Source organism: Brassica napus, chromosome A9, assembly GCF_020379485.1.
Source record: "Brassica napus cultivar Da-Ae chromosome A9, Da-Ae, whole genome shotgun sequence".
NCBI lineage: Eukaryota > Viridiplantae > Streptophyta > Magnoliopsida > Brassicales > Brassicaceae > Brassica > Brassica napus.
In genome coordinates, this window is record NC_063442.1 from 6,666,748 (window position 1) to 6,694,429 (window position 27,682).

Here is a 27,682-nt window from a genome sequence, read left to right on the forward strand (position 1 = left end):
GTATGTGTATAATCGATGCTTCGACATGTTTTGGTAGCAGACGAGTTCTATATTTGTTTACAACATGAGCATCAATTCTAAAACTAGACTTTGATGCCACTTTAGCTATGGAAATTCTATATTTGTTTAAGATATTAACGCTAATTCTATATTCTTAAGACATGAACACCATTGATAAATAAATAAATAAAAATAGAAGTTTCATGTTTTTGGGTTGGTCCTAGCGATGTACGGTTACGTTTTTAGAAAGAAGGCATAATAAAGTATTTTATATATAAAATAAGTAGTTTTATACAAAATTTTGGGTATATCGATTTGGAAAAGGTTGTGGATTTTGAATAGCTATCGGTAGGGGGGGGCACAAATCGGATATCTGGGTTTTTGGAGTTATTTGTGATCTGATCGGTTTCGTCTGAATAATCAATTATCCTATTTGATTCGATCTGTAGCAGCCACCAGGATATTTGGTATCCCGGATATCCAGAAAATTTTAGATTTTTGACAAGGTATCTTATTTGATCCATAAAATTATATAAACATTAATAATATATAAAAATTCACAAAATATAAAATAATAATATTTTATTACAAAAGATAAAAGTCATTTAGTTTTTTAAATTCTAATAACTAATTTAATAAATATAGTAAATAAAAAATTGTAAAAGTTATATAATTATTTAAATATATGAATATATGCTTACAAAGAATCAGATTGGATATACGTTCCTAAAATTATTAGTATTTATTAGTTGCTTCGATTCTTACAGATGTTACATATTAGTATTTGTTTTGTTTCGCATAATTACGGATATCTGAATATTCAAACCGGATAACAAATCGAATTTGTCTCAACTGCCACGTCAGATTCAGTCCACACGTTTAATATGTGGTGTATTTGTGGGAAGTTCTTTGTAATAAAAAGAGTCATTCCCTTGATTTATGTTTCAGTGGAGTTATAAAGAAAATGTATATCAGTAAAAACCATTAAAAAAATAATATGTACTTCAGAAAGCCACGAGCTAAGAGCATCATTATCGGCGTCCCAAACCGCGTCCTTACCGAATTAAACCGAAAAAATAAATCAAAATGAAATTAAAAAGAAGAAAACGTATGTTAGTTAAGAAGTTTTTGTGTCCGTCCTTAACGGCACGTGTCATCGCGGGAGGGAGTGTGCGTCTAGGGTTGGAACAGGGGAGTCGAGTCATTCTCATCCTCTCCCTTCTCTCTCTCAACGGCGATCTCGGTCTCACCCTGTTCCCTCTCCCAAAATCTGTCTCAGCCGTTCCGTCTCTCGACCTCTTTCTCCGCCGTTCCCTCTCTCGGCCGATCTATCTCTCCGTCTCCGTCTCCCGACGTTTCCTCTCTCTCCCGATCCGTCTCTCGACCTCTTTCTCCACCGTTCCCTCTCTCGGCCGATCTATCTCTCCGGCTCCGTCTCCCGACATTTCCTCTCTCTCCCGATCCGTCTCTCGACCTCTTTCTCCGCCGTTCCCTCTCTCGGCCGATCTATCTCTCCGGCTCCGTCTCCCGACGTTTCCTCTCTCTCCCGATCTGTCTCTCGACCTCTATCTCTGCTGATCTATCTGTCTCCGCCGACCTATCTCTCCGGCTCTGTCTCCCGACGTTTCCTCTCTCCGCTGAGTCATCTCTCTGCCGTTTAATCTCTCCGCCGGTTGGAATCAAAATAAGGTAACGCTCAATCCTCTGTCCTCGTCGTTGTTACCGTTTGTGTGTGGTTGTTTGTTATTGTATGTGGTTGTTTGTGATTGTAAGTGGTTGGTTGTGATTGAATCATGGGTGATTGAGGAACTCGTAGTAGATGATTAGTTTGAAACTGATGGCAGTAGATGATGAATTGAACTACATTAACCATGATAAAATTCGTTTTTTTTTAATCTGATAGTACTAGATGGTGTTCGATTTGGAAATGTTGTGTCTGGTTTCTTCTCGTAGTAGATGAAACTATAAGCAGTAGATGATGAATTGAACTACATAAACCTTGATAAATATCGTTTTTTAAAACTGATAGTAGTAGCTGGTGTTCGATTTCGAAATGTTGTGCCTGCTTTCTTCTCGTAGTAGAAGTGTAGTTTGAAACTGAGATAGCAGTAAATGATGAATTGAACTACATAATCTTGATAAATTTTGATTTTTTAAAACTTATAGTACTAGATGATTAATTGAACTCTATAAACAGATAGTTCTAGCTGGTGTCCTATTTCGAAATGTTGTGTCTGCTTTCTTCTCGTAGTAGAAGAGTAGTTTGAAACTGAGATAGCACTAAATGATGAATTGTACTTCTCTTGTAGTTTGTTTGAAACGAAATTCAGTAATTCATTTTGTCAAGTTGTTAAGTTCCACTTGATAGCTTTTAAGTTGTGTAGTCTGTAACACTAGAACTTATTAATAACTTTTGATTAGACAACGGTAGTTGTTGGTTGAGCATTAACACTAGAACTTATTACACTTAACACTTGCACCTATTAAACCCCAACCATCGAACATCTTCTTTATTCAGCTCTCCGCTTAGCTAAAATCAGTAACCAAATATTTTGTTTTCCTCTATAAACCCTTCTCTGTAGTAATTGCCATGGATCCAAGGAATCCATATAGCCAGTCCGCTAGCTATCTAGGCCTTCTTCACAGTCAACAACCTAGTGTTGTCAATGAAAACTTTCCTTTTCAAAGTTTTCATTCTAGTACTGTTAACCTTGGAGCATCTGAACTCCCTCCTTTCAGTTCACAACCAACTGACCCTCCAAGTCAACCTGAAGCCATACCGGTCGAGCGAAGGGAGAGAAAGAAATGGACCCCGGCTGATGACGAGGTTTTAATCAGCGCGTGGCTCAACACATCTAAGGATGCGGTTGTTGCTAATGATCAAAATGCACGCACCTTTTGGAAAAGAGTTGGAGAATATTATGCATCTACTCGTCATGCTACAGAGGGTGAGAAGAGGGAGCATATCCATTGCAAGCAAAGGTGGCACAAAATAAACGAGGTCACCAACAAGTTCTGCGCCGCATACGCTTCTGCAGAAAGACAACAAGCCAGTGGCCAGAACGAAACTGATGTTCTGAAGGTTGCTCACCAGATCTTCTACGCTGATCATAACACCAAGTTTACTCTTGAACATGCATGGTGTGTGTTAAGGTTTGAGCAGAAATGGCTTAGCCTTAACACACCTCAACCCAGTGGCAGTTTAAAGAGAAAAACGGGTGAGCCAGGTTCCCAAGCGTCAGTTGGTGATCATGAGACCCGGCCTGAAGGTTCTAAGGCTGCAAAGGCAAAAAGGAGTAGCTGTAAGGGGAGGGATCTTGATGAGGTTAAGACCATTTGGGAATTCAAAAAGGAGGATTTGGAGATGAAGGAGAAACTGTCAAAGCTGGCAATACTTGACACTCTGCTTACTAGAGAGCAACCATTAAGTGATGCTGAAGAAGTAGTTAAGAATAAGCTGCTTGCCTTGTATTTCTGAGAATGATGAACAACAATTCTCTGTTTTAAATCTGTGTTTGATCTCTGTTGGTTGATGTCTACTATTTCTGTTTAAGTTTCTCCATGTAATGGACTGTCAGTGCTTAAGTTTCTTCATGTAATGGACTCCGTTTGCTATCAATAATATATATTATTTCTGTTTAAACTCTGTGTTGTTGTGTCTTGCATTCTTTCATTATGAACTCAATTAATTTTGGTAATAATAACATTGTCTATTTATGCAGGTTAAGTCTAACATGGGACATGACTACAGCTACAGCCAGCCCTCGGAGTCAGAGGATTTGTTTTGTAACTCAGTAAGTAGTGGTTTTAGCGAAACAAATGATCTAATTCGACGTGACCAAGCTAAGATTAGCCTACAGGCTCGTTCATCAGTTCAGTACCCTCCACAACCGGAGGTTGAGTTTGGCTTCCCACAGATATGCTACTGTGGTGCTCAGCCTCTGCTTGCAACATCTACCGGTCGGAATAATCCAGGTTACATGTCGATATGCATAATCATATACTCATTTACTCTTCTATAAGTGATCATTTACTTTTCCGTATTATCACCACAGGGAGAAGATACTACACTTGTGTGAATGCAGACGATGGAGAGTGTCATATATGGAAATGGTGGGATGTTGCGGTGATGGAGGAAATGAGAGCTAGAGATAGACACGTGATTCAGCTGGCTGATAAGGTAGATGATATATGGTGTTTTATACATCTTGTATATATGCTTTTAAATTGGTTTTCAAGTCTTTATCGAGTCTTCCTAGTCCTTTTCGAGTCATTACAGGTCTGGAGTTGCATTGGATGGGAGATGAACCAGCTGGAACAAAAGAGGCAGAAAACAGTGCAATTTGGTGATTTTCACGCAGAACAGTCTTGATGACTGTTCTGGATAGCGGAGCAACCCGAGTGACTGTTCCGAGGGAGTGTTCCAGCGGCAGAGATTTTTAAGGAAACATCAACCTATTTCGGGATTTGCCCTAATCTCTCTATTTTCTCTCCCAGCCGCCTGTGGTTTGGATATATCTTCTTTTTCTGTTTTTCCTTATCATACTACGCTAGTTTACAGAGAGGAACCAGACCCAAAAACTCCATTGTTGGATTTGCTTATTGTAAAGGGAGAAGGATCTCTACACTCTTGAGAAGAATCCTGAACCCTATCTCTTTTATTTTATTGATTCAGCATGTTTTCTTCATCTGTTATCTCTGTGTTTTCTTGCTCCATGGCTGAGTAGTCAGCTTGCTTAGTCTAGGGTGTTAGGGTGTTAGATCTGTGAGCTTGACATAAATAAGTTATAAATCGATTGTCTTCATTCACTGTTGTTCTTAAGGCTTGCATCAAGTTAACCACTTAGTGCCTGATTCTAGGTTTAATCTATTCATCAAAAGTGTTATAGGTTGCTAGACATAACTTGAATGAGCATTGCATCCCTAATCAGCGAAAGTAGATATTAGGGTGTTTTGTGAACATATCGGACTTGATCTCTATTGCTTGCTGTCGCATCTTGATCCAAACGAGAGTTTAGGTATCAAGATCGATCAGCATAGGGGGCAGTTCCACGACAGTGGGCTGTTCTACTTGAGTGATCCGAGTTCTAGACTGGTCTTTAATCGAACTTGAATAATTGTTTGGCTCACACTTGTTTAACACCCGATCAAACCACCCTAGGCTAGCATTTTAGTTATCTGAATACTTTAATTAATCTTGTTACTTGTTTCTCACGAAACCCTCAAATCTTAAAACCCCCATATTGTTTTAGCTAAGTATTGATCCCATAAAGATAAAGTGTAACCGTTGGTCTCTGTGGATTCGATCCTAAAGTGCTACATCGACATACCATTCGATTGTGGTAGTGTGCACATTAGGTTATTTGGTGTGCGTATACACGTAATATCAAATTGGCGCCGTTGCCGGGGACCATCTTTTTACCTTTATTTTTCGGTTATTTATTTAGTCTAAGACCTCTAACTTGCCTTATCCTTTTTGTTGCAGCTAATGTTCCAGGTGCATGACCAGTAGACATACTCGGAGAAACGCACAAGGAGAGTTAGTTACATTTACCAACCAGGAGCTAGCAAGGTTAGAAAGAACAAATCGTCAACAGCCAAGGCAAACTGACACCACTATGGGTGATCACGCCAATCAGGATGATCTCGCTGCGGCTATGGCACTCATGCAGCAGCAGATGCAACAAATGCAGCAGACCATCCAAGCTCAGCAGGATGCTGCTGAACAGGCTGCTCTCGCGCAGCAGGAACAACAGGCGCAGACTGTTCCAATCGGGCAGAGAAACCTTCCGCGTAACATCCCTACTACGCGCTCTGCCATTGTTCCTCCACTCTGCACCAGGCAGGACTTCGAGATCAAGCCTGCTTTGATTGGTCTAGTACAGAGAAAGGTGTTCTCTGGTCTCTCTACAGAAATTCCAATGGAGCATATTGAGAGCTTCGAAAAAGTCTGCAGTTTCACTCGCGTGAATGGTGTTCCACCAGACTACATCACGTGCATGTTATTCCCATTCTCTCTTGATGGAAAAGCTGCACGGTGGTTGAACTCTCTCCCTACCGGCTCTCTCACTTCATGGGAACAGGTCCGATCAGCGTTCCTCAGCCATTTCTACTCTAAGGCGAGAACAGCTGCATTGAGGAACAAGATCACCTCCTTCAAACAGCTCACTGATGAGCCTTTCTGCGACGCATGGGAGCGCTTCAATGACTATCGCAGAGAATGTCCTCACCATGGATTTGATGATGATTATCTCCTGGACATTTTCTATGATGGAGTGGACTGGAAATACCAAGGTGCTCTAAACTCTGCGAGCAATGGAGATTTCATGACTCAAACCACTGATGGAGCGTTTAAGCTGATTGAGAACATGGCTGCTAGCTCAGCTAATAAGAAAGAGGAGAGTGATTGCTCCATGAAAGGGAACAGTTCTGACGCCCAGAAAATAGATGAGCTGACTGCCAAGGTTGATCAGCTACTGAAAAACAACCAAGGACACGTTTTCAACATGGAACAACCTACGGCCGGGCATATTCAGAACCAGAACCAGCGACAACCGCAGAGCAATCCGCATGCTGTTCCAGCTAACGGGAACAGTCAACCAGATGAGCTGAAGGGTCTGGGTATGATGATGCAACAGCTGTTGCAGGGTCAGCAGGTTCAGGCCAAGGCGTTGAATCAGGTAACCAGGAAATAGACACCAGGATGGGCAACATGTTCACTGAGCTGAATAACAAGTATGACAATCTTGCGATCCATATAAGAAAGATCGATGTTCAGCTTGCTCAAACAGTTGAGAGTGTCAAGAGGCAACAAGAGACGCTTCCTGGAAGAACTGATAAAAATCCTAGGACTGAGCACTGTAATGCAATAGAGCAGCCGTTTGCTGAGACTGCTTCAGGCGCAGAAGAGAGAGCAGAGCAGTCTGCTAGCTCTGGAGTGACTGCTCCTAGCGAACCTGCTGAGACTCCACCATCTCGAGTCTATGTTCCCAAGGTTCCCTATCCAATTCCACCTAGACATCTGATGGATCCCATTAGTGAAGAGCAGCTGATAGGTTTTAACAAGATGGTGAGAAGGCTTCCTAAAGAACTTGCATTCGAAGATGCTCTGCAGATTCGTCCATTGCTCCAGTTCTTTAAACACTGTAGAGAGACTCAAGAGGAGATCAAGGTCCTCTATATCAAAGCACTGTCTACACCAGCATTGAAGGTATTGCCTAAGGTTGATGATCCTGGAAAGTTTGTTTTCCCATGCTCCATCGCAGGAACAACCTTCAAGGATGCTCTGTGTGACTCTGGTTCTTGTGTGAATCTCGTCTCAAAGGCTATTGTAGACGATTTGGGTATTGCTGATGTTGAGCGTTCTCAGCTGACCCTGACCTTTGCAAACTCTTCCAGAGCAGTCCCATATGGAACCATCCGCAGCCTTCATGTTCAAGTAGGGGAATGCATTGTTCCTGCTGAGTTTCAAGTTGTTGAGATGAACAAGGATCATGAGATGCCTTTAATATTTGGAAGGACATTCATGGCTACTGTTGGAGCAACCATCGATATGCCCAACAAGAGAGTCTGCTTCTCCAACATCAACAAGAAAGTTTTCTACAAGGCTGTACCCACCAGATCTTCCTCATCACACGCCTCTCGCATCTCAGTGTTTGATGTAGAAAAGCTGAAGGTTGTTCCAGAGAAGGAGCATGGTGATAAGGGTGAGAGCAGGCTGTTCTCTGATGAAGATCCTAGCACTGATCCTACTAAATTCAGAGGGAATTCAAGGGTGAAACAGAAAGTCCAGAAGAAAAGGATCAAGGGAGATCCTACAATGACTTTGATACCTCTCAAGTGTGATGAGAACTCCATTGAGTATGAGGTAAAGTGCAAGGGTACCTCTAAACCTTTCTCTAAAGTCAGAGCTATTCTCACACATGAGCTGAAGGAGAAAGGAAAAGCTGCTGTGAAAGGGTTGTTGAGCAGAGTTCTGGAGCTAAACATGTCTGATTGTGGAGCTTGTTTTGGAACAAGCCCTCCTGCTCAACCCGACTGATCCCAGTCACCAAGTCAAGCTAGAGACTTAAACCAAGCGCTTGGTGGGAGGCAACCCACTGGTAAGTGTCATTAACATTAGGATTTTCTTTTTACTTATTTTTGTTTTTAGTTTGTTGAGTCTCAGGTCATAAATCAGAAAATCCGAGACCTTTGACTGGAGCAAGCAGCTGGCTGCTCTCATTCCAGAGCATCCTTGCTGGAGCAACCGCGTCTTGCTCTGTCAGGCTGCTCCGCGCCAGGTAAGTATCTCGAAAAAAAAAAATGTTTATTCTTGATTTCACCTTCTCTCTGATTTATTTTCACACCAGGGACGTTGTGAAGTAAGTCTGGGGGAGGGTTTTCGTCGTTTACTAACTCGTTTCTTTCTTTTGTTTTTCTTTTGGGTCAATTCGAGTCAGTTTTTATTGAGTCAGTCAAAATTTTGTGGGAATTAGGACCTTATTCCGTGTTGATCACTAACCACCTCGTGCTTTAGTTATCTTATTCAGTGACCTTAGCAGTGGCGAAAGACACACATGTGGACCTGGAACACCCTGACATATCTCACTTGATTCTCCAGAAGTTCTCAGCCGATCAGGTTACACTGGGTAGACTTAACTCCACCTTACTTGAACCTAATCTTGACTGAAATTCTTCTTGTTATGGGCATTAGATCAGGGAAACGAGAACACACTCAGGACTTCTTATCCTTTTTATCCATCTTGCTGATCCTGAGTGGCTAGCTCATCTTTAGCTAGTTCCCACCCTGCACCTTAGCCTTTATTCCACCTTCATGCATTTGTTTTTCAGTGTCATATGTGCAGATATGTGCAAAAAGGTCGGAGAGGAAAGGATCAACGCAGCCTGCTACTCGTTACTGCTGCAGAAATTCAGTCAGAAAGGAGAACAAGCAGATTAAGGGAGCAACCGCTCCATAACCAATGAACTGCGCAAGAGCAGGGGTGGAGAACCAGAATGGTTGCAAATCAGAACCACCAGTGGCACTCAGAACGATCATGTATTACCTCCTTCTTCGTCACATCACCATATCAGTCTTCAAAAAAAAAAAAAAAAAAAAAAAAAAAAAAAAAGATTAATGTGATGGAGAAGGGGAAGAAAGAAAAGAAACATGGAGCCACTGGAAAGGTCGAGCAAGAAGTTGGTACCAAGTATTGAAGAGTGTGTAGAGGAAAGTAGAAAGCAGAACAATCAGTTGCCTGTTCCGTCATCAGAACAGTCGCACCAGATAGAGCAAAAACGAGTAGAGGCTGTGGACATCAATGGATCTATCCTCTCTTGCCATTTTGTGTGATATCCTGCATCCTCTTCAATGAAATGGTAGCCCCTAAACACTTTTAACTCCACCATTAAATAGCCTGTTCCACACCTAGACCGTCTACCCTGAATGATGCCTGTGATGAGAAGCTCACGCTACTCTTAAATGAATGTAGGGAGTTCTGTCTCGATAGTGTTGCTTTTTCAGGTTTGAGATGAAGAGTATGGAGCCGATTTTTGAACAGCAGTCAGTGGGGTTCCGGTAAGGGTGTGTTGTCCTAGTTTTACTGCTTGTATGGTTCAGAGATTCGTGGTTAAAGTATGGTTGCTGAGAATAGGAGAGTTCCCACACTTTCAAACCTTTCTCCCTGTTCTTGATACTTGACATTGTTTGAGGACAAACAAGGATCTAAGTCTGGGGGAATTGATATATGGTGTTTTATACATCTTGTATATATGCTTTTAAATTGGTTTTCAAGTCTTTATCGAGTCTTCCTAGTCCTTTTCGAGTCATTACAGGTCTGGAGTTGCATTGGATGGGAGATGAACCAGCTGGAACAAAAGAGGCAGAAAACAGTGCAATTTGGTGATTTTCACGCAGAACAGTCTTGATGACTGTTCTGGATAGCGGAGCAACCCGAGTGACTGTTCCGAGGGAGTGTTCCAGCGGCAGAGATTTTTAAGGAAACATCAACCTATTTCGGGATTTGCCCTAATCTCTCTATTTTCTCTCCCAGCCGCCTGTGGTTTGGATATATCTTCTTTTTCTGTTTTTCCTTATCATACTACGCTAGTTTACAGAGAGGAACCAGACCCAAAAACTCCATTGTTGGATTTGCTTATTGTAAAGGGAGAAGGATCTCTACACTCTTGAGAAGAATCCTGAACCCTATCTCTTTTATTTTATTGATTCAGCATGTTTTCTTCATCTGTTATCTCTGTGTTTTCTTGCTCCATGGCTGAGTAGTCAGCTTGCTTAGTCTAGGGTGTTAGGGTGTTAGATCTGTGAGCTTGACATAAATAAGTTATAAATCGATTGTCTTCATTCACTGTTGTTCTTAAGGCTTGCATCAAGTTAACCACTTAGTGCCTGATTCTAGGTTTAATCTATTCATCAAAAGTGTTATAGGTTGCTAGACATAACTTGAATGAGCATTGCATCCCTAATCAGCGAAAGTAGATATTAGGGTGTTTTGTGAACATATCGGACTTGATCTCTATTGCTTGCTGTCGCATCTTGATCCAAACGAGAGTTTAGGTATCAAGATCGATCAGCATAGGGGGCAGTTCCACGACAGTGGGCTGTTCTACTTGAGTGATCCGAGTTCTAGACTGGTCTTTAATCGAACTTGAATAATTGTTTGGCTCACACTTGTTTAACACCCGATCAAACCACCCTAGGCTAGCATTTTAGTTATCTGAATACTTTAATTAATCTTGTTACTTGTTTCTCACGAAACCCTCAAATCTTAAAACCCCCATATTGTTTTAGCTAAGTATTGATCCCATAAAGATAAAGTGTAACCGTTGGTCTCTGTGGATTCGATCCTAAAGTGCTACATCGACATACCATTCGATTGTGGTAGTGTGCACATTAGGTTATTTGGTGTGCGTATACACGTAATATCAGTAGACAATCTGACCCTCTCCATCGACTATGAGACTCAACAGAAGATGGTTAGGCTAGAGAAGCTTGTGACTGATATAACCACGAAGAAATCTTTTTTTACCGGGAGGTTTGAGTACTTTGTAGGTGCTACGGTTCTCGTTTTGGTTTTAATAGGAACCCTGCACGGATTAGTTATATGACTTGATGAGCACGAGTACCGTGCATGGATTTGTAATATCTTATTGTTGTTTAATTTGAAGATGGACTTGTTGATACTTGTTAGTGTCTGATGTTATTGTTTGAAACATGGTATTGTTTGACCTTTTGCAGAATCTCTTACACATTATTCTCGTGACCTTATGCAAAATCTCTTACACATTATTCTCGTGACCTTGCCACTCACGAGCACACAGGAGACAACTCTCGTGACCTTGATATTTTTCACCAAAATAAGCTGCCAAAATGTCAGAAAACATTACACTCTAAAGTCACATGCTTTGTTTCTTTCTTCACCAAAGTAATAAGTATCACGGGGGGTTGAGAATAGCAACTCCAAAGTCACATGCTTTGTTTTTTTCTTCACTGTCTCCCTATAAGTAACATCCTTCTTCTCCCACTTAAATTTGCACTTCTCCTCACGCTCATAACATTTTCTCTCATTTGCAACATTTAAATGGCTTCTTCTTCACATTATCATTACCACAACGGTGATGATGATGAATTTGATTCTATTTTTGAGGATATCTTTGAAAATCTCGATTTTATTCCTGAACCAAAAGAGCGAAAAAAACGTATTTTTATTGAGAGAAACCGGGAAGAAGGCCACAACAAGCTCTGGAATGATTATTTTAGCGACACTCCGACATACCCGCACAATTTATTCCGGCGACGGTTCCGAATGAACAAGCCCTTGTTCTTGCGTATTGTGCATCGTCTCTCTACAGAAGTAGAGTATTTTCAACCAACAGAAGATGCAGCCGGAAGGTCTGGTCTATCACCGCTCCAGAAATGTACCGCAGCAATTCGTCAATTGGCGTATGGGGGTGGGGCTGATGGCATTGACGAATATGTCCGACTTGGTGAAACAACTGCACGAAAATGTTTACACCAATTTACCGCCGGAATAATCCACTTGTTTGCGAATGAATACCTCAGACGTCCCACACAAGAGGATCTTCAAAGACTACTCTATGTGGGAGAACAACGTGGATTCCCCGGGATGGTGGGCAGCATCGACTGTATGCACTGGGAGTGGAAGAATTGCCCCACCGCTTGGAAAGGAATGTATTCACGAGGAACCGGAAAACCAACAATTGTGTTGGAGGCGGTTGCTTCGTATGATCTTTGGATATGGCATGCTTTTTTTGGAGCTCCAGGTACTATGAACGATCTTAATATTCTTGATCGATCACCTGTTTTTGATGACATTATTAACGGAATAGCTCCGGAAGTTAACTTCTATGTGAACGGAAGGGAGTACCAGTTGGCTTACTATCTGACGGATGGTATTTATCCAAATTGGGCGACTTTTATTCAATCTATCCGACTGCCACAAGGTCCAAAAAATTCGTTATTTGCTAAATACCAAGAAGCCGTCCGAAAAGATGTTGAGCGTGCGTTTGGGGTCCTCCAAGCAAGGTTTGCCGTTGTTAAAAATCCATCTAATTTATGGGATAAAAGTAAAATAGGAAATATTATGAGAGCATGTGTCATTCTCCATAATATGATCGTCGAAGATGAACGAGATTCACATACTCTAGAGGAATTTCAAGATGAGGATTCCACTTTTGCCGTTAAAAATACTACAAAACACGGCAATAGAATTGCTCATCGCAAAGAAGTTCGGGATCCACACATTCATCAACAATTAAAAGAAGATTTGATAGAAAATATATGGGATAAATTTGGAGATCTTCAATAAAATTGTTTGTTTGCGCAATCTACAAATTTAGTAAAAATGTGATAAAATTCGCCTTTTTAGTATGTTTTCAATTTCAATGTAATGTCTTTTATTTTAATGTAATATGTTTACTATTTTATGTAATAAAATTAAAATACTTAATTAATTTACTAACTTCAAAATACTAATAAAATAATCTAAAGACTCTGCAAAAGTCCTACCAATAATCTATATTTTTAAGTTTGTCCTTAACTAAAACTCTTAACATCAAAATACTAATTAAATAATCTAAGGACTCAAGGATTAGTCCTACCAATAATGATGCCCTAAGCCTGCTCGACAGTTACAAAAGTACCTTGGGGATCAGCACAAGGCCAGCTTGAGCAGAAGGGATTCCATATCTTCCTACCTATCATACCAAGTACTTATTTGATATCCGTATCCACTGAGGGTGGGCACAGCTGATCGGCTAAGAAAGATCGACTGAACTCCTATACCTTTTGGGTTTTGGCTAGCTTGGCTTAACACATACTCCCTCTGTTTCATAATACTTGATGTTTTGTAATAGTGCACAAAGATTAAAAAAATTACATTTCTCTAGAAAAATATTTTAAAAATACAATTTTAAATTCAGTTAACCAATTATAAAAAAGACTGTAAAATCTAATTGGTTGAACAGTTTCCAATAAAGTTAAAGTTAACCTTAAAATTTCAAAACTTCCTTAAAATCTCAAAACTTCATGTAAAATGAAACAAAACAAACCTTCTAAAACATCATCTATATTGAAACGGAGGGAGTAATATTTAACGCAAGTATGAAATTACTGTAAATTCGACAAATAAAAGATAAACTTGAGAGGAAATAAGATAGATACTGAGGTGATTCAGGTGAGTACGTGGGTTTCTTTAACTAAAACTTGTAAATGATAAAACAAACCTTTAGATCCCTTTAAGTAAGTTGTAAATAACACTGATTGGAATAGGAAACTTCAAATAAATTTATTTCTTAGTAGCTATATATCATATCGCGAAGAATAGGGGCCTACGGTATAATAATTTTAGTTGAATTTCTTTCAAATCACTTATTTGTTTTGTGTCTTTGCAACGGGAAGTTATAGCTTTTTCAAGGGGACATGGTGTGGAAAAGATTAAACAACATGTTAAACATTCTCTAATCTATTAAAAGGAAATCACTCCTAAAAAATCTACTTAAACAAAGTTGTTAGATCATTTCATTAGACTTAACTATTTATTTGGTTTTAACTTATATTTCTCTAATTATATAAATACTTTACATAATTTAAATGAATTCATTTATTATTTTCTCATAATCTATTATATAATTGCTCTAACAATAAATCTATATGAATATATAATAAATTATTCAAATGTGATCATTACCACGTATAATTCTATTAATAGTATAAATTTTTAATGGTTTAGTTATGTTTAATAGGTATATAATTTGTATTTTAAAATTTTAAGTACTCATTTGGTCTTTACTTTGGTTTCTATTTTTTCTATGCTCGATTATTTATGAAATTCAACTTAATTTTGAGTTTTTTTCCAGTTTGGTACGGTTCAGTGCACTCGGGTAAATGTACTCAAACGTATACATTATCTCTTATATAAGAAGAATTTATTTAATTTCAAAAATAAATCCGCGCTTTCTAAGCGCGGATCAAAATCTAGTATATATTCAAATGGATGCATAAAAACATATACTCCTACACTATAAAAAAATAACTCGTCAACACAAATGTTTAGCAAAAGTCACAAATAATTAAACATTACTGTTTAATTTCCACAAAAACAAAAGAGATTATGTCTTGGACTAAAATACAAGTACGAGGGCAGCCAATTCCTAGGGTTCCGGCAAGAAACCACCGTATGATAAACTCTTTTGTTTGTGGAGTTTCTATCAAAAGTCACCACCGTGTAAGCAATGTACTCCGTACGAATGGTTCATCGTTGGGTTCTGTCCCCATAAGAACAACCGAGAGCCAGTTCCTTCGTGGTGACGGTAACGGTAGATTCGGGAGGTTCGGTGGAAAGTTTGTACCGGAGACATTGATGTCTCCCCTGAAAGATCTTGAAGACGAATTTAATTTTGTTTTGGGCGATCACGAATTTCAGGTTGGTCTTTCTCATGCGGTTATTGATTAGGCTAATCTCAATATATATATATATATAACGTAACTCAGCAACTCTTTTTCATTAAAGATCAGTGTTTTGCAAGGCTAAATGGCTAATACATCACTTGGCACTACATACTGTAACCAATTAGGTCACTGGAAGCGATCGGAAGATTATACAAGTCATACTCCATGCTACTTTTTTTTTTCATACTCCATACAAGTCATACTCCATGCTACAAGTAATACATCATATGAATATTGAAAAAGAGATCTTTTTTTTTTTTTGGTGTAAGAAAAAAAAAAGAAAAAAAAAAAAGATCTTTTGTCAATTACCAAATTCATATATTTTTTAAAAAAATTGCACACTGCAAATCTAAACAAATAATTTTATTATTTATGCAACACACATTTTCTATAAAGAAATTAATGAATTAAATGACTGAGAAAAAGTTGACAATTTGATCTTTAAGTTATAAAGATAACTAGATTGTTATCCGAGACTCGACAGCTCGGATTCTTTTGTCAAACTTATAGTATTAATAATGAAAAATATATGAAACTCTTGCTTATATTATTGATCTATTTGTTTTATTTTTTGGTATACACATTTTATTTTCTTTGGAATAAAATTATTGGATTTTAATATAATATAAAATCTCAGTTTATTAATTTATATAATTTATTGTTTTACAATATAAAATTAAATAAAACTATTCCTGAAACAAAAAGATAATTTATCTATTTAATCCATCTCTCATTAGTTTTAGTTTCTTTTTTATTGGTTTTATAATTGAAATGAGTTAATCCATCTTTAACCTTCGTTAGTTAAATTTTCTTTTACTTTTAGTATTGTAACCGGAATGAGATAATATATATATTAACTCGTTTCGTGTTGGTCTAGATATTTAATATATTTAATTAAAATTTTCATCAGTTGTGATTTGACCAATCACCGTTAAATAAACTTAGTTTTTGTCAAGTTGAATGGATATTCTCTATTTTTACTATTTTTATTTTAAAAATTAATATCTATTTATTTAATAAATAAGACTTTAAATATTTTCCCTTATTTACTTTCTAAGAAATTAAGTTTATAAAAAAATCATAATTATGATTTTTTATTGCATACTTAATTAAACTTAGTTTTATAAACTGTAAAAGTTATTGATATATTTATTATTTATTTTACCAATATAATTATATTTGTAATATAAATGATATTATAATATATTTTTAATTATTTAAAAATATATAGTGAACTTTAATAGGATTTGGTTATAATAAATATAAATAAATAAATAAATAAATAAGAGAAGATATTATGAATTAGTTATTTTTTATAAATTTGAATTGTTAATTTAAAATTGAGGCGGCGATATTACAGTTAATATAATATTTTAAAAAACTAAATTTCTAAGCTAATAGTAAGTTCTGTATATTATTTATTTTTAATATAATAGATAGAATAATTTAAATACTTAAATATATAATTTTTGTCAACACCTGAAATCACAATCATAGAACAATATGTATTGTTTATAGATCCGAAATCAGCTGCCATTCCAAAAAGACAAGGGGACTGGAAACCTTACAGTTGGCACTACTATTAGTATTGTCATTATCCAGCATTAGAATAAGTACATGCCGACACAATACCTCCTTTTCACATAAGACATCATTAGAGTGCCAGCTCACATAATGTGACGGGACATTGTGTACAAGGCCCAATGGTGTTTCTCACCAAATTTCTCAAAAAAAGTCATTAAACAATACTTTAATTTCTCAAAATTTGAGAAACTCTTTCAATCTCAACATACATGTGCCAACATTTTTCGTATGTTTAACAAGTATCATGTTGACTCAAAAATTAGAGACATTATGTAACATGTATGTACCAAAATATTCTCAAGATTATATCATTTCTTGTTGCCATGTTCGTGCCAAAGTAGAACGGCTTCAATGTCTTTATTACACGGTTTTTAATTTTTTTGCCGTGTAATCAAAGTTAGAGGTGGTTCAGTTTGTTTTTAACAACTTTGTAACCCTCAACGTTATTTACATTTTAACAACAACAACAACAAAACTTATTTGCGCATGTAAAACAAAATAACCTATTTACCAAAAAGACAAATAACCTGATGACGACATTTCTATTTAGCATTACTAAACTTATGCGTGCTTTTAATTGTGACTAGGAGGAGCTTACCACAGCATTAAGAGACTACGCAGGAAGAGAAACGCCTCTCTACTTCGCCGGACGTTTAACTGAACACTACACTACAAAATAAGTGTTGAATTGTATCACTTAATTTGTATCACAAAACTAAGTGATCTTATTTTACATTACTTATTTATAAATGAGGTAAAAAATACATAATTTAGCATCAGTTACAATAAATGATGTTGGTATTAATAAATTTGGCATCAATTGAATTAAGTGATATAATTTCTATAAATTAGAATCAGTTAAACAAAAGTGATATAATTATATAAATTTAAATCGATTAACTAATTGATGTATTTCTTTTTTAGTTAACATCAATTACAAAAATAATACAAAATTTACATCAGTAACAAGTGATTCTAACAAAAACTATATTAATGATTCTCTTCCTAAAATTATATTTTCACATTCAAACGTAACTGTGGTACCTTAAAGATTCATAATTATGTTTTTAATAATTAAATAATATATAGAACTAGGAGGCCATGTTGCTTTGACCGTTGAATATATCAATGATAAATTTCCTTGTCCAAACACTAAGTTAGTGGTGCCCACCTCATTGTTAATGTCAAATATCGTTAATTTCACTATCCAAATAAAAATGTATATAAAAGTTGTAGTTCTCATTTCTGAAAAGTTAGTTTAGATTGGCATCAGATATATATGTCGAAAAAGAAGGAATCTGTTTTGTATATTGTTTGATGTTGACTTTCACTTTTAGAAACACAATTAGTTATTTGATCATAATTCAAAATTTGTATTCCATAAGAACTGAGATATTGAACGTGACCTAGAAAGAAGAGAAGGTGGAAATTGATAGACTTTAATCACGTACCTGTAGCTTGTTTATGCAAAAAGGAATCTTACGCTTTTCCAGAGATATCCTAGAGGAAGAGACTACGAAGGGTTCAGTAAGTTTCATAAGGGTTAATGTTTAATGTTTTGTCATCTACGAGATTTTCAAGAGTATTGATGTTGTGAGTTGCTTTCATTTATTTGTCAGATTTCTAGGCCATTATCATAACTGGATTTGAGAAAAGAAATTGCTACGTCAAAGGAAACACAGTAAGGGTCAAGGTTCGAAACATTTCTTCACTACAAAAAAAAGCTTTCACAACCAAGACTTTCACTTCTTTTTATTGGAGGTTAGTGAGGACAATTGTTGTTTCATTTCATCATTATCACTGAAACAATAAAGAGAGACACAAAATTAAAAAGAAAAACTAATAAAACTTATCCAAATTTATAATAAAGCGACACATTTTCAGTATACAAAAAAAAAGTCAAAACGCTAAAAAGATTTCCAGCAAACGTATTATTCAAATTTATAAGGTTTTTAAAACTAAATCAATTATTATAACTGTTTTCATTGTTCTATTTATAAACCGATTGATTTGAAACATTTAGGAATTTAAAGTCAAATTTGTAAATTCTAAAACTTATAAATGTGCTAAATAAAATTTTCAGGTTTTAATGGACAAGTCGTGGATAAATAAACCACGATTATCCCAAGACTACAGATTAGGGGTGAAACGTTTTCTGGATTTTGCATTTACTAGATCAAATGCAAACATGATGAAATGTCCATGTAACCGTTGTCTTCTAACCAAATCTTTGTCAAAAGATGATATCGAAGGTGACTTGATGTGCTATGGGTTTTTAAGCTCTTACACAAGTTGGATACTACATGGAGAGGAAGTGTGTGTCACAGGAAATACAAGACTACCGTCTGATGTTAATGAGTCTGAATTGGATTCAACTTTGAATCTTTTAGATGACATTTTTCCTGATATTAGTGTGAATATGCCTGGTGAATATGAAAATGAAACGACCAGTCAACCTATGGGCGCAGACAGACCATCAACTTCCAGTGGAACCTTTGGAAAAGGAGAAAGTTTTGATGAGTTGTTTGCTGATTATAATCAAGAGCTGTATCCAGACTGCACTAAGTTCACGAAGTTGTCCTTTATACTGAAACTATACCATATCAAATGTATGTGCAAGATTAGTGACAAGGGAATGTCCATGGTGCTTGATTTGATGAAAGAAGCATTTACACATGCTAAATTGCCAGATTCGTTTAATGATATGAAAAAGGTTATTCGCAAACTGGGAATGACTTATGAGTCAATCCATGCATGTCCAAATGATTGCATGTTGTATTGGGAGGCAGATGCAGAAAGAGAGATTTGCAAGGTTTGTGAAGCTTCTCGTTGGAAAGAAAATACAAAGAGCGCAAATTCTGGATCAGAGAAAAAAAAAAGTAAAGCTCCTGCAAAAGTTTTGCGTTATTTTCCTCTAAAGCCACGGTTGCAACGTTTATTCATGTCATCCAAAACTGCTACTCACATGAGATGGCATGCAACTGCTAATAACAGTTGAAACAAAAATTGTCTCAAACATTTATATCTCTTCTGTGAGGTTTAGTTAATTTTTTGTTTTGTCTTCTTCTTCTTCTTCTCAATTTATCGATAGTTGTAAGAATGAATATAACAAGTTTTATTTATTTTTTATCTTGTTTAGGATTATGGATTTCATGGATTCAGAGACACAACCTCCAGATGATTCACCGCATTTAGAAACAAGTTTCAATGCGCCTCCTCCACTTGCTCCAGAATGTAAAAGCTTCAAATGGAAAATACAAGTGATAGGTAATAAATATAATCTAAACGGATCACTACTTTTAATATTAAGCCATATTTTTCTCTGCATGACTCTATCTTATTGTCTCCTCACTAGACTTAGTTTTATATTATGTACTAATTTATTTTTATCGTCTATGTGATGTGTTTATCAATAAGATTCTGAGGGCAGTGTAGAAGGCAAAATGGTGACATCTAAAGATGTATGGAAACTTCAGAGCGGTAAAGTGATCGTGCATTTTGATGAAAATAGCGGTCAACCAATTGGGGATTCTGGTGGTTTACTCGGATCATGGTTAGGTCAATTAAGCAATGATGTGAATTTGCTACCTATCAATTACAGTGATTGGAGGATGGTCAATATTCACACTAAAAGAAAAGCGTGGGATGTTATTCAGGTAGCTTCTGCCATCATTTCATCTCTATATATTTTCTTGATCAAGTAATGTTTTGTGATATATGTATTATTTTAATGAGTTGTTGGGTATTGTTTTTTCAGTCCAAATTTTGGTTTGATGATCCAACGATGAGAAAAGGATATGTGATGAGTGCATTGGGAAGCAGATGCAAAGATGTCAAACTACGTCTTTGGAAAGAACACAAACGAAATGATCAACTTCAAACATTGCAGAATCGACCCAATAATGTTCCTGAAGAACAATGGGAGCATTTTGTGCACATGAGATTTACTGAAAAATGGAAGGTAAAATTTATTTATTGTACATTTATATGTTGTATATTTCTTATCAAGCACATTTAATATTTTTACATTTGAGATTTCAGAAAATGCAAGAGAGGAATACAAAGAACCAAAAAAAACATACTATGCCTCATGTATGTGGAAGAAAGAGTTTCTCGAGAAAAAGAAATGATATAGTAAGTAACATTCATAGTTATGATATAAAACTAGTTTATTATACTAATTTTGTTTATGAAGACAATCAGAACCGGAAAAACTCCATGTCGAGCAGAGTTTTTTATTGAGACGCGCACGAAACCTGATGGAAGCTTTGTATGTGAAGAGGCAAAAACACGAGCGGTTAGTTTTATATAAAATCATCATTCATTGTTTTTTTGCCAATTAGTTTAACATTTACTTTTTGCATGTTTTTTAGGAAGCGCTTACAACTTTGTTGAATCAAAATTCTCATGGCACAAGCAATGTTGCAGCCACACTGGATGATGAATTTGCTCAAGTTTTTGGTCCGGAGCGTCCAGGACGAGTACGTTGTGTTGGTCGAGGACCTACACCATCAAAATTGGTGAGACGTTGTACTGCAACTAGACAAGAGGTGGACAATTCTGAAATGGTCGTTGGGTTGCAGACACAAGTGAAAGAACTATCAAATCAAGTTAAGGGAATGAGTACTTTCATCCAACAAATAATTGGTACTTCAACCGGTGAACAGGTAATAATATTTATAATAATAGTCTATAAGTTAAAATATCTCATTATATATTATATATAAAACTAATACATTAAAATAAATACTTAGGCAAGAGCATGGGCTGCAAGTTTTGCAGTAGCTTTTGCTAACATACCAAACCCACCTTTCGCAAACATACCGACTCCATCTAATCCTAATCAGGTAAATAGTATGTTTAAGTTTAAAAAAAAGATTGTATGATACATAACAATTTATATTATTTTATTTCAGGAAATGCAATGATGCAGGTGTCCATGGATATTCAAATGTTGGAAACTATGCTGGTGATCATCATAGATTGATTGTATTATGGATGAATTATGTAATTCAGATGCTTGTAGATTAATTAGTAATTCAGATTTGTGTTTTTCTTTAAAAAAATATTTTTTCGTTTTCTAAAATATAATATTTTTAATATTAATAATAAATACGGAAATAATAAATATTTTCATCACTTTTTATAAGTGATACATTTAATTAGAATCATTTGTGAAAACTGAAATAAATGTAACATCAATTATAAGTAAATGATACCAATACTTTAAATCGGTAACTATATAATGATACATTTTTGAATCACTTCTTAAAATTGATATTAATTATATGTCAGTTATTTATAAGTGATACAAATTATTAAATCAATTATTTTAATTGATAGAAATACTTACATCATTTAATATAGTTGATGTAAGAACTAATATCATTTATCAGAAATTGATACATAATAACATCATTTATGTAAATGATGTAAATAATTTATATTTTTGTATCAATTATTAAATGAATTGATGTAAATTATTTGCATCACCACTTTCAGAGTCACTTTTTTAAGTGATGTAAAACTCTTTTACATCATTTATAAGTAATACAAATATTCAAAATAAATGATGTAAGACTACCTTTTTTTTGTAGTGCTACAAGAGCATATCTCGAACCACCGGAGACGGACCTGAGATTTACCTGAAAAGGGAAGATCTTAGCCATTGCGGGTCCCATAAAATCAACAATGCTCTCGCTCAAGCGATGATTGCCCGGCGGCTTGGGTGCAGCCGTGTGGTGGCAGCAACAGGAGCCGGTCAGCATGGGGTCGCCACGGCGGCTGCTTGTGCGAAGTTCTCCTTAGAGTGTACTGTTTTCATGGGAACCGCTGATAAAGAGAAACAATTCTCTAATGTCCTTTCCATGAAAATGCTTGGTGCTCAGGTAAAACATGTAATTATTAAATAATTACACTCATAACCTAGCCAAAACCGGATCTGGTTTTGCAGTATGAACTCTGTTTATTTATTAATAAAATACTTTAGTTTGTTTAGCATATATGTGTATATATATATATATATATATATATATATATATTTTTTTTTTTTTTTTTTTGCTAGCTGATCCATGAAAAAGTGAGGCTCCATTCCCTTTTCTAAATATGAACGTTCATACTATTATAAAGGAGGATACAAAATCTATCAAGAAATTTAATGTCGGTAATTAACAATAAAATTGTTTATGTAAAAATCCCAGAAAAAAGCAAAACAAATAAAACTTTTTTTTCCTAAAACGATTGGTTTTATTCAAATTAGATGTTTTATCCGTGTGTCATATTACTAATATTTATTATTACATGGATTATTAATTAATTCAGAGAACAGTTTAAGAAGCCATTGGTTATGCTCAGAAAAATAAATTAAATACCAAATAATTCATATTTGACATATTTTTCGTCAAAATGTATATGATTCATAGGGTTAAAATATTTGGAATTAATTGTTCGAATTTTTTATACTTGATTAGTATTTATGCATGCATCTTACTATTTTAAATGTTTTAATTTTATGATTGAAAATATTATTTCTGGATAAAAAAAAGTTACATATATATATATATATAGAAATTACATTTTTTCTTTTAAATTTTTTATATTTGGGCCAAATTTTATTACATTAATTTATAATAAATTTATTTAATAAATAAATTTAACTACTTAATAAGAATTTCAACAATTTTAGCTCTTATAACTTATAACGTGAGAACTCAAATCAAAAGAATCACTTGGAAAATAATAATATAGATCATTACTTATTTTTTAACTTTTATGGTTGAAAATATTATTTTCGAATAACAACATAATATAAATATATAAATTATCTTTTTATTTATTTTTAAACATGTTTTATTTTTGGCCCAGTTTTATTATATTAATTTATAATATATTAATGTCATAATCAAACTATTCAAACTCAACATTTATATGTATATTTAATGTGTAAAACAATTATCCAAATATTCATAAAACAAAATAGTAATGTCATGATCAACCTATATTAAACATTAAATTGACATACGCTATTTAACAATTGTTACTTATCAGTTTTCAAAACTGATCACATAATTTATTTGAAGTTTAATATGTTTTATACTGAATTAAATATTGTTATTTATAAATTTAAAATAAATCTAACTATTCATTAATGAGCGGTAAACAATGACTTTAATCGTTCTACCTTTTAACATGTGAGTTCGAATGCGAAAAAAATCACTTAGGAAATAACAGTATATATAAATCTCTCTACAAAAATAGCATCTATGGAACACATAACTGGTTTTTTGGTCAAACTGAACATAAAATTTGTTTGTATATGGATTCTACTAGGTGAAATCAGTGGAAGGAACGTTTAAAGATGCGAGTTCAGAGGCAATTCGAAATTGGGTTGGAAACCTAAAAACCACATACTATTTATCGGGGACAGTGGTAGGACCACACCCGAGTCCATTAATGGTACGCGAGTTTCAATCCGTGATTGGGAAAGAGACAAGAAGACAAGCAAACCAACTATGGGTTGGTAAGCCTGATGTGTTAGTGGCTTGTGTGGGGAGTGGCTCAAACGCATTAGGATTGTTCCATGAGTTTGTTGGGGATGAGGATGTGCGACTGGTTGGAGTCGAGGCTGCAGGATTCGGTTTGGATTCAGGGAAACATTCAGCTACTTTGGCTGTTGGAGATGTTGGTGTGTACCATGGCTCCATGAGCTACTTGTTGCAAGATGATGAAGGACAGATACTTAAACCACACTCCGTAGGAGTAGGGTAAGTGGTTAAATTATGTTATATATCTAATCTATTAAAACAGGAGTACAAAATTAAACTAACCCTGAGTTTTCAATGTTAATTACTTTTGAATGCCACTGAAACTATTATTACTCTTTCCTTAAAATTAGCTTGTCTTTTCCGATCATTTAATGCATATTTCCTCATTTTAATTTATGCATTAAAAACGGAAACAACTTCAAACGTTAAACATATGTGAATTAACTTAATTACATGAAAACTCTCAGGCAAATATAAATATATCTTACCACTGTAACGAAAAAAAATTTCTTCTTCTCCTACAATGAGATGAATCGAATTACTTCAAAAGTAAATCAATGGATTATAACTTTAGTTTAATCTGCAGTTTTCTTCTTGACGTAGAACTTGATATTCCTGTTTAGATAGCGATGGATTCTAACTTTAGTTTTTTTTTTGAAAAAACTAAAATCATTAATCCAATTATTCTTTCATACATGAATCTAATTAATAATACATATAAAAAGAAGTCACGTTAGTCAAAGCAGCATACATATTATTAATAAAATAGATAAAAGTAAGTTATTTAATAGAGATTTTACATGACTTATAAAATATAAATCAGCTATACCAATCGATGATCTAATCTTTCTGAACTAATCAAATCAATCAATTCAAAATCTAAACAGAATATCTTTGCATTTGTTGAAAAAAAAAATCTTTACCGATAATAATTAAGTTCTAACCTATAATCACTCTCAAATATTTAATTTACCTATAAAATATAGAAATTGTATCCTATAATTTCGTTAACTTCTACATTTTGGTGAATAATAAATTATCATTAAAAAATTTCCCTATCAATTTTTTTTTGCTAACTTGCGGAAGAGTTCAACATTAATTAAATTATTTGTAAATATTTCAACTGCAAACAATTGACTATATTTGCGTATAGTAGGAGATATTTTGGTAACAATTTAATTGTTGCAAATCAAGGGATTTTATCGTGTAAAGTGTTTAGGTATATTTTCTTCGTTAGGGTTTTACAATCACGTTATATATACATATATATACTGTACCTTGCATATATATATTCAACATCACCTCAATAGCTCCTAAACAATTTTTTTAGTTCGTTTCTTAGAGGTTATAATGTCAACAAACAAGAGTTTTACATTGTTAAACTACTTGAAGCCAAGGTTGAGTAAATGGTGTGTGCAGGTGAAGCTGATTTAATCAAGAAAACAAACCCCTCCCTATGCTGATGAAACAGTCGAAATGGTTTTGGCTGATAAGACTGTAAGTTTTACCTACATTGTTTAAATGTTGGTTATACTTAAAGTTTCTAATCGATTTTTGTTTGTTTACAAGGTCATAAAATCCATGCATCATGCAACAGATCACACATGTTTCGGATCCAGCGAGACCTTATGATAAGAAAGTGGCGTGTGATTGAAAACTTTAAGGTATCCGGTGTGGGTAAAGGAAAATACTCACCATGCTAACTATTAAATAGAATGTTTTATACCTTTCAAAATTTAAGGATATTTTATTTATAGTTTGTATCATGCTAACTATTAGTTATTTATTTGATCATAATTCCAAATTCAACTTTATGTTTCCTATGTATACTATACGTACCTTAAATTATATGTACACCGTCTGTTTTTTTATTTTATAATAGCAACAATTAATACAAACAATCAATAAAATATACGAAAAAATTAATACCCGCCCGACCGGGCGGGTCAAGATCTAGTGTTTTCTTAAACAATGATCAAAGTATTATGCAAGAGTTAATAAGAAGGCTGTTAGATCATTTATTATAATTAACTTTATTCATTTTTAAAAGATATATATTTTAGAGTTTTCACATATATTAAGAAAACGTAATAAATTTTGAAATAAAAATTAATCTTGTAAGAAAGATGAACTACATAAATTACAATAAATGGATTTTTTAAATTTTATAAATAAATTAGTACTCCCTCTGTTCCTGAAAAAAAAAATTTATAGAGTATTCACGCATATTAAGAATATAATAAATGTTTACAATTAAATTTATTGTTTATTTCACTATAAATTTTCCAATAACCATCAACTAATAGTATTTAATCAATTCAAATATTTTTAATTAATTTTTCTTAAAAACATATAATTTATCAATATTAACTATTAAAAATATTTTAAATTTTTTAAAAAACTATTATTTTGGAACAAAAAATAATTCTAAAAAATCTTAATTTTAGGAACAGAGGGAGTATATAGCAAGAGCACGACATAGATAGTAAATATAATTGCTTAGCACGAGTTAAGTCTGTAGTATCAGTGTATCACATCTTTGTCGTATTTGTCGTTTATAATTGCTTAGCACAATATTTCAATATTATGTGAAATATTGTACTGGTATTTGTCGTTTTGCACGTTTAACGTTACCTGCGCGGCTGCGCCTCTGTTTATCACAAAAAAAGGTTTACATGTTTATCACATGCAACTCATCTCTCGTTATCGGTTATGAACCGGTCTGGGCGTCTGGTTAAACCTAATTTTTATCTTAGGTTGGATAGCCATTTTTGGTTATAATTTTTGCATAACCAAATTAATTATGTGAAATACTAAGCCTCATGTATGCTTTGATTGGTTGCAGGTTAGAGTATCCCGGAGTTGGACCAGAAATTAGCTTTCTCAAAGAAGCCGGAAGAGCAGAGTTCTACACAGCAACAGACCAAGAAGCCATTCAAGGTATCTTTTATATTACTTACTACTGATGCTCTCTTTCTAATTCTTACACGAATTTTAAAGAAATATCTATCTTCACGATTGTATAGCGTGCAGGCTATTGAGTAGATTGGAAGGAATAATCCCAGCATTAGAACCGTCTCACGCGCTGGCGTTCCTCGACAAACTTGTTCCTACTCTACGCGATGGTGCCAAAGTGGTAGTGAATTGCAGTGGCCGTGGTGACAAAGATCTAGACACTCTCATCCAACGAGGCTTGCCCTCTTCTCTTTGTTGACTCACCAAGATGCAATCATAACCAGCATTATGAATGATATATACATATTTTTTTCTCTATATTTTATTATCAAAGCACTATGAATGAAATAATAAGACATCAATCATTAGCTATTTTCGAACTACCGGTGACTAGGGGTGCTCAAAAATCGGATATCTGGATTTTGGAAGGTATTCATGATTCAAACTATTTCGTTCGAATAATCAATTATACGAATGATCTAAGCCACCGGAATATTTGACGTCCCGGATATCTGGAAAATTTTAGAGTTTGACGCGGATATCCGATTCGATATGTTAAAAGATTCAAAATTAATAAAAAAAATTTCAAATAATAGAAAATAATAATATTTTACTACAAAATAAAAATTTA

General features: G+C 34.8%; 4 protein-coding genes and 1 non-coding gene across 5 annotated transcripts; 4 read left to right on the plus strand and 1 right to left on the minus strand.

Annotated features, from left to right (window-relative positions):
• Positions 1–2,590: 2,590 nt before the first annotated feature.
• Positions 2,591–3,478, plus strand: LOC111198085 (glutathione S-transferase T3-like). The gene has a single exon (XM_022689379.2). It carries the CDS (start codon positions 2,591–2,593, stop codon positions 3,476–3,478), a length of 888 nt encoding a protein of 295 aa, XP_022545100.2.
• A 2,653-nt stretch (positions 3,479–6,131) lies between these two features.
• LOC125578724 lies at positions 6,132–6,238 on the minus strand. The gene has a single exon (XR_007316807.1). It is a non-coding gene; the product is annotated as a small nucleolar RNA R71 (small nucleolar RNA).
• Positions 6,239–13,738: 7,500 nt separating this feature from the next.
• On the plus strand, positions 13,739–17,232 carry LOC125578000 (tryptophan synthase beta chain 2, chloroplastic-like). The gene is made up of 2 exons (XM_048740229.1): positions 13,739–14,942; positions 17,140–17,232. The coding sequence occupies exons 1-2, from the start codon at positions 14,631–14,633 to the stop codon at positions 17,230–17,232; spliced, it is 405 nt and encodes a 134-aa protein (XP_048596186.1). The 5' UTR covers positions 13,739–14,630.
• A 1,508-nt stretch (positions 17,233–18,740) lies between these two features.
• Positions 18,741–22,071, plus strand: LOC125578021. The gene is made up of 10 exons (XM_048740288.1): positions 18,741–19,265; positions 19,342–19,364; positions 19,692–19,819; positions 20,111–20,208; positions 20,310–20,513; positions 20,594–20,686; positions 20,748–20,849; positions 20,926–21,219; positions 21,307–21,399; positions 21,469–22,071. Exons 1-10 carry the CDS (start codon positions 18,741–18,743, stop codon positions 21,478–21,480), a joined length of 1,572 nt encoding a protein of 523 aa, XP_048596245.1. The 3' UTR covers positions 21,481–22,071.
• Positions 22,072–22,157: 86 nt separating this feature from the next.
• Positions 22,158–27,423, plus strand: LOC106399829 (tryptophan synthase beta chain 2, chloroplastic). Its single transcript, XM_048739642.1, has 4 exons — positions 22,158–22,440; positions 23,882–24,315; positions 26,942–27,036; positions 27,123–27,423. Exons 1-4 carry the CDS (start codon positions 22,261–22,263, stop codon positions 27,308–27,310), a joined length of 897 nt encoding a protein of 298 aa, XP_048595599.1. The 5' UTR covers positions 22,158–22,260; the 3' UTR covers positions 27,311–27,423.
• The last annotated feature ends 259 nt before the right edge of the window (positions 27,424–27,682 follow it).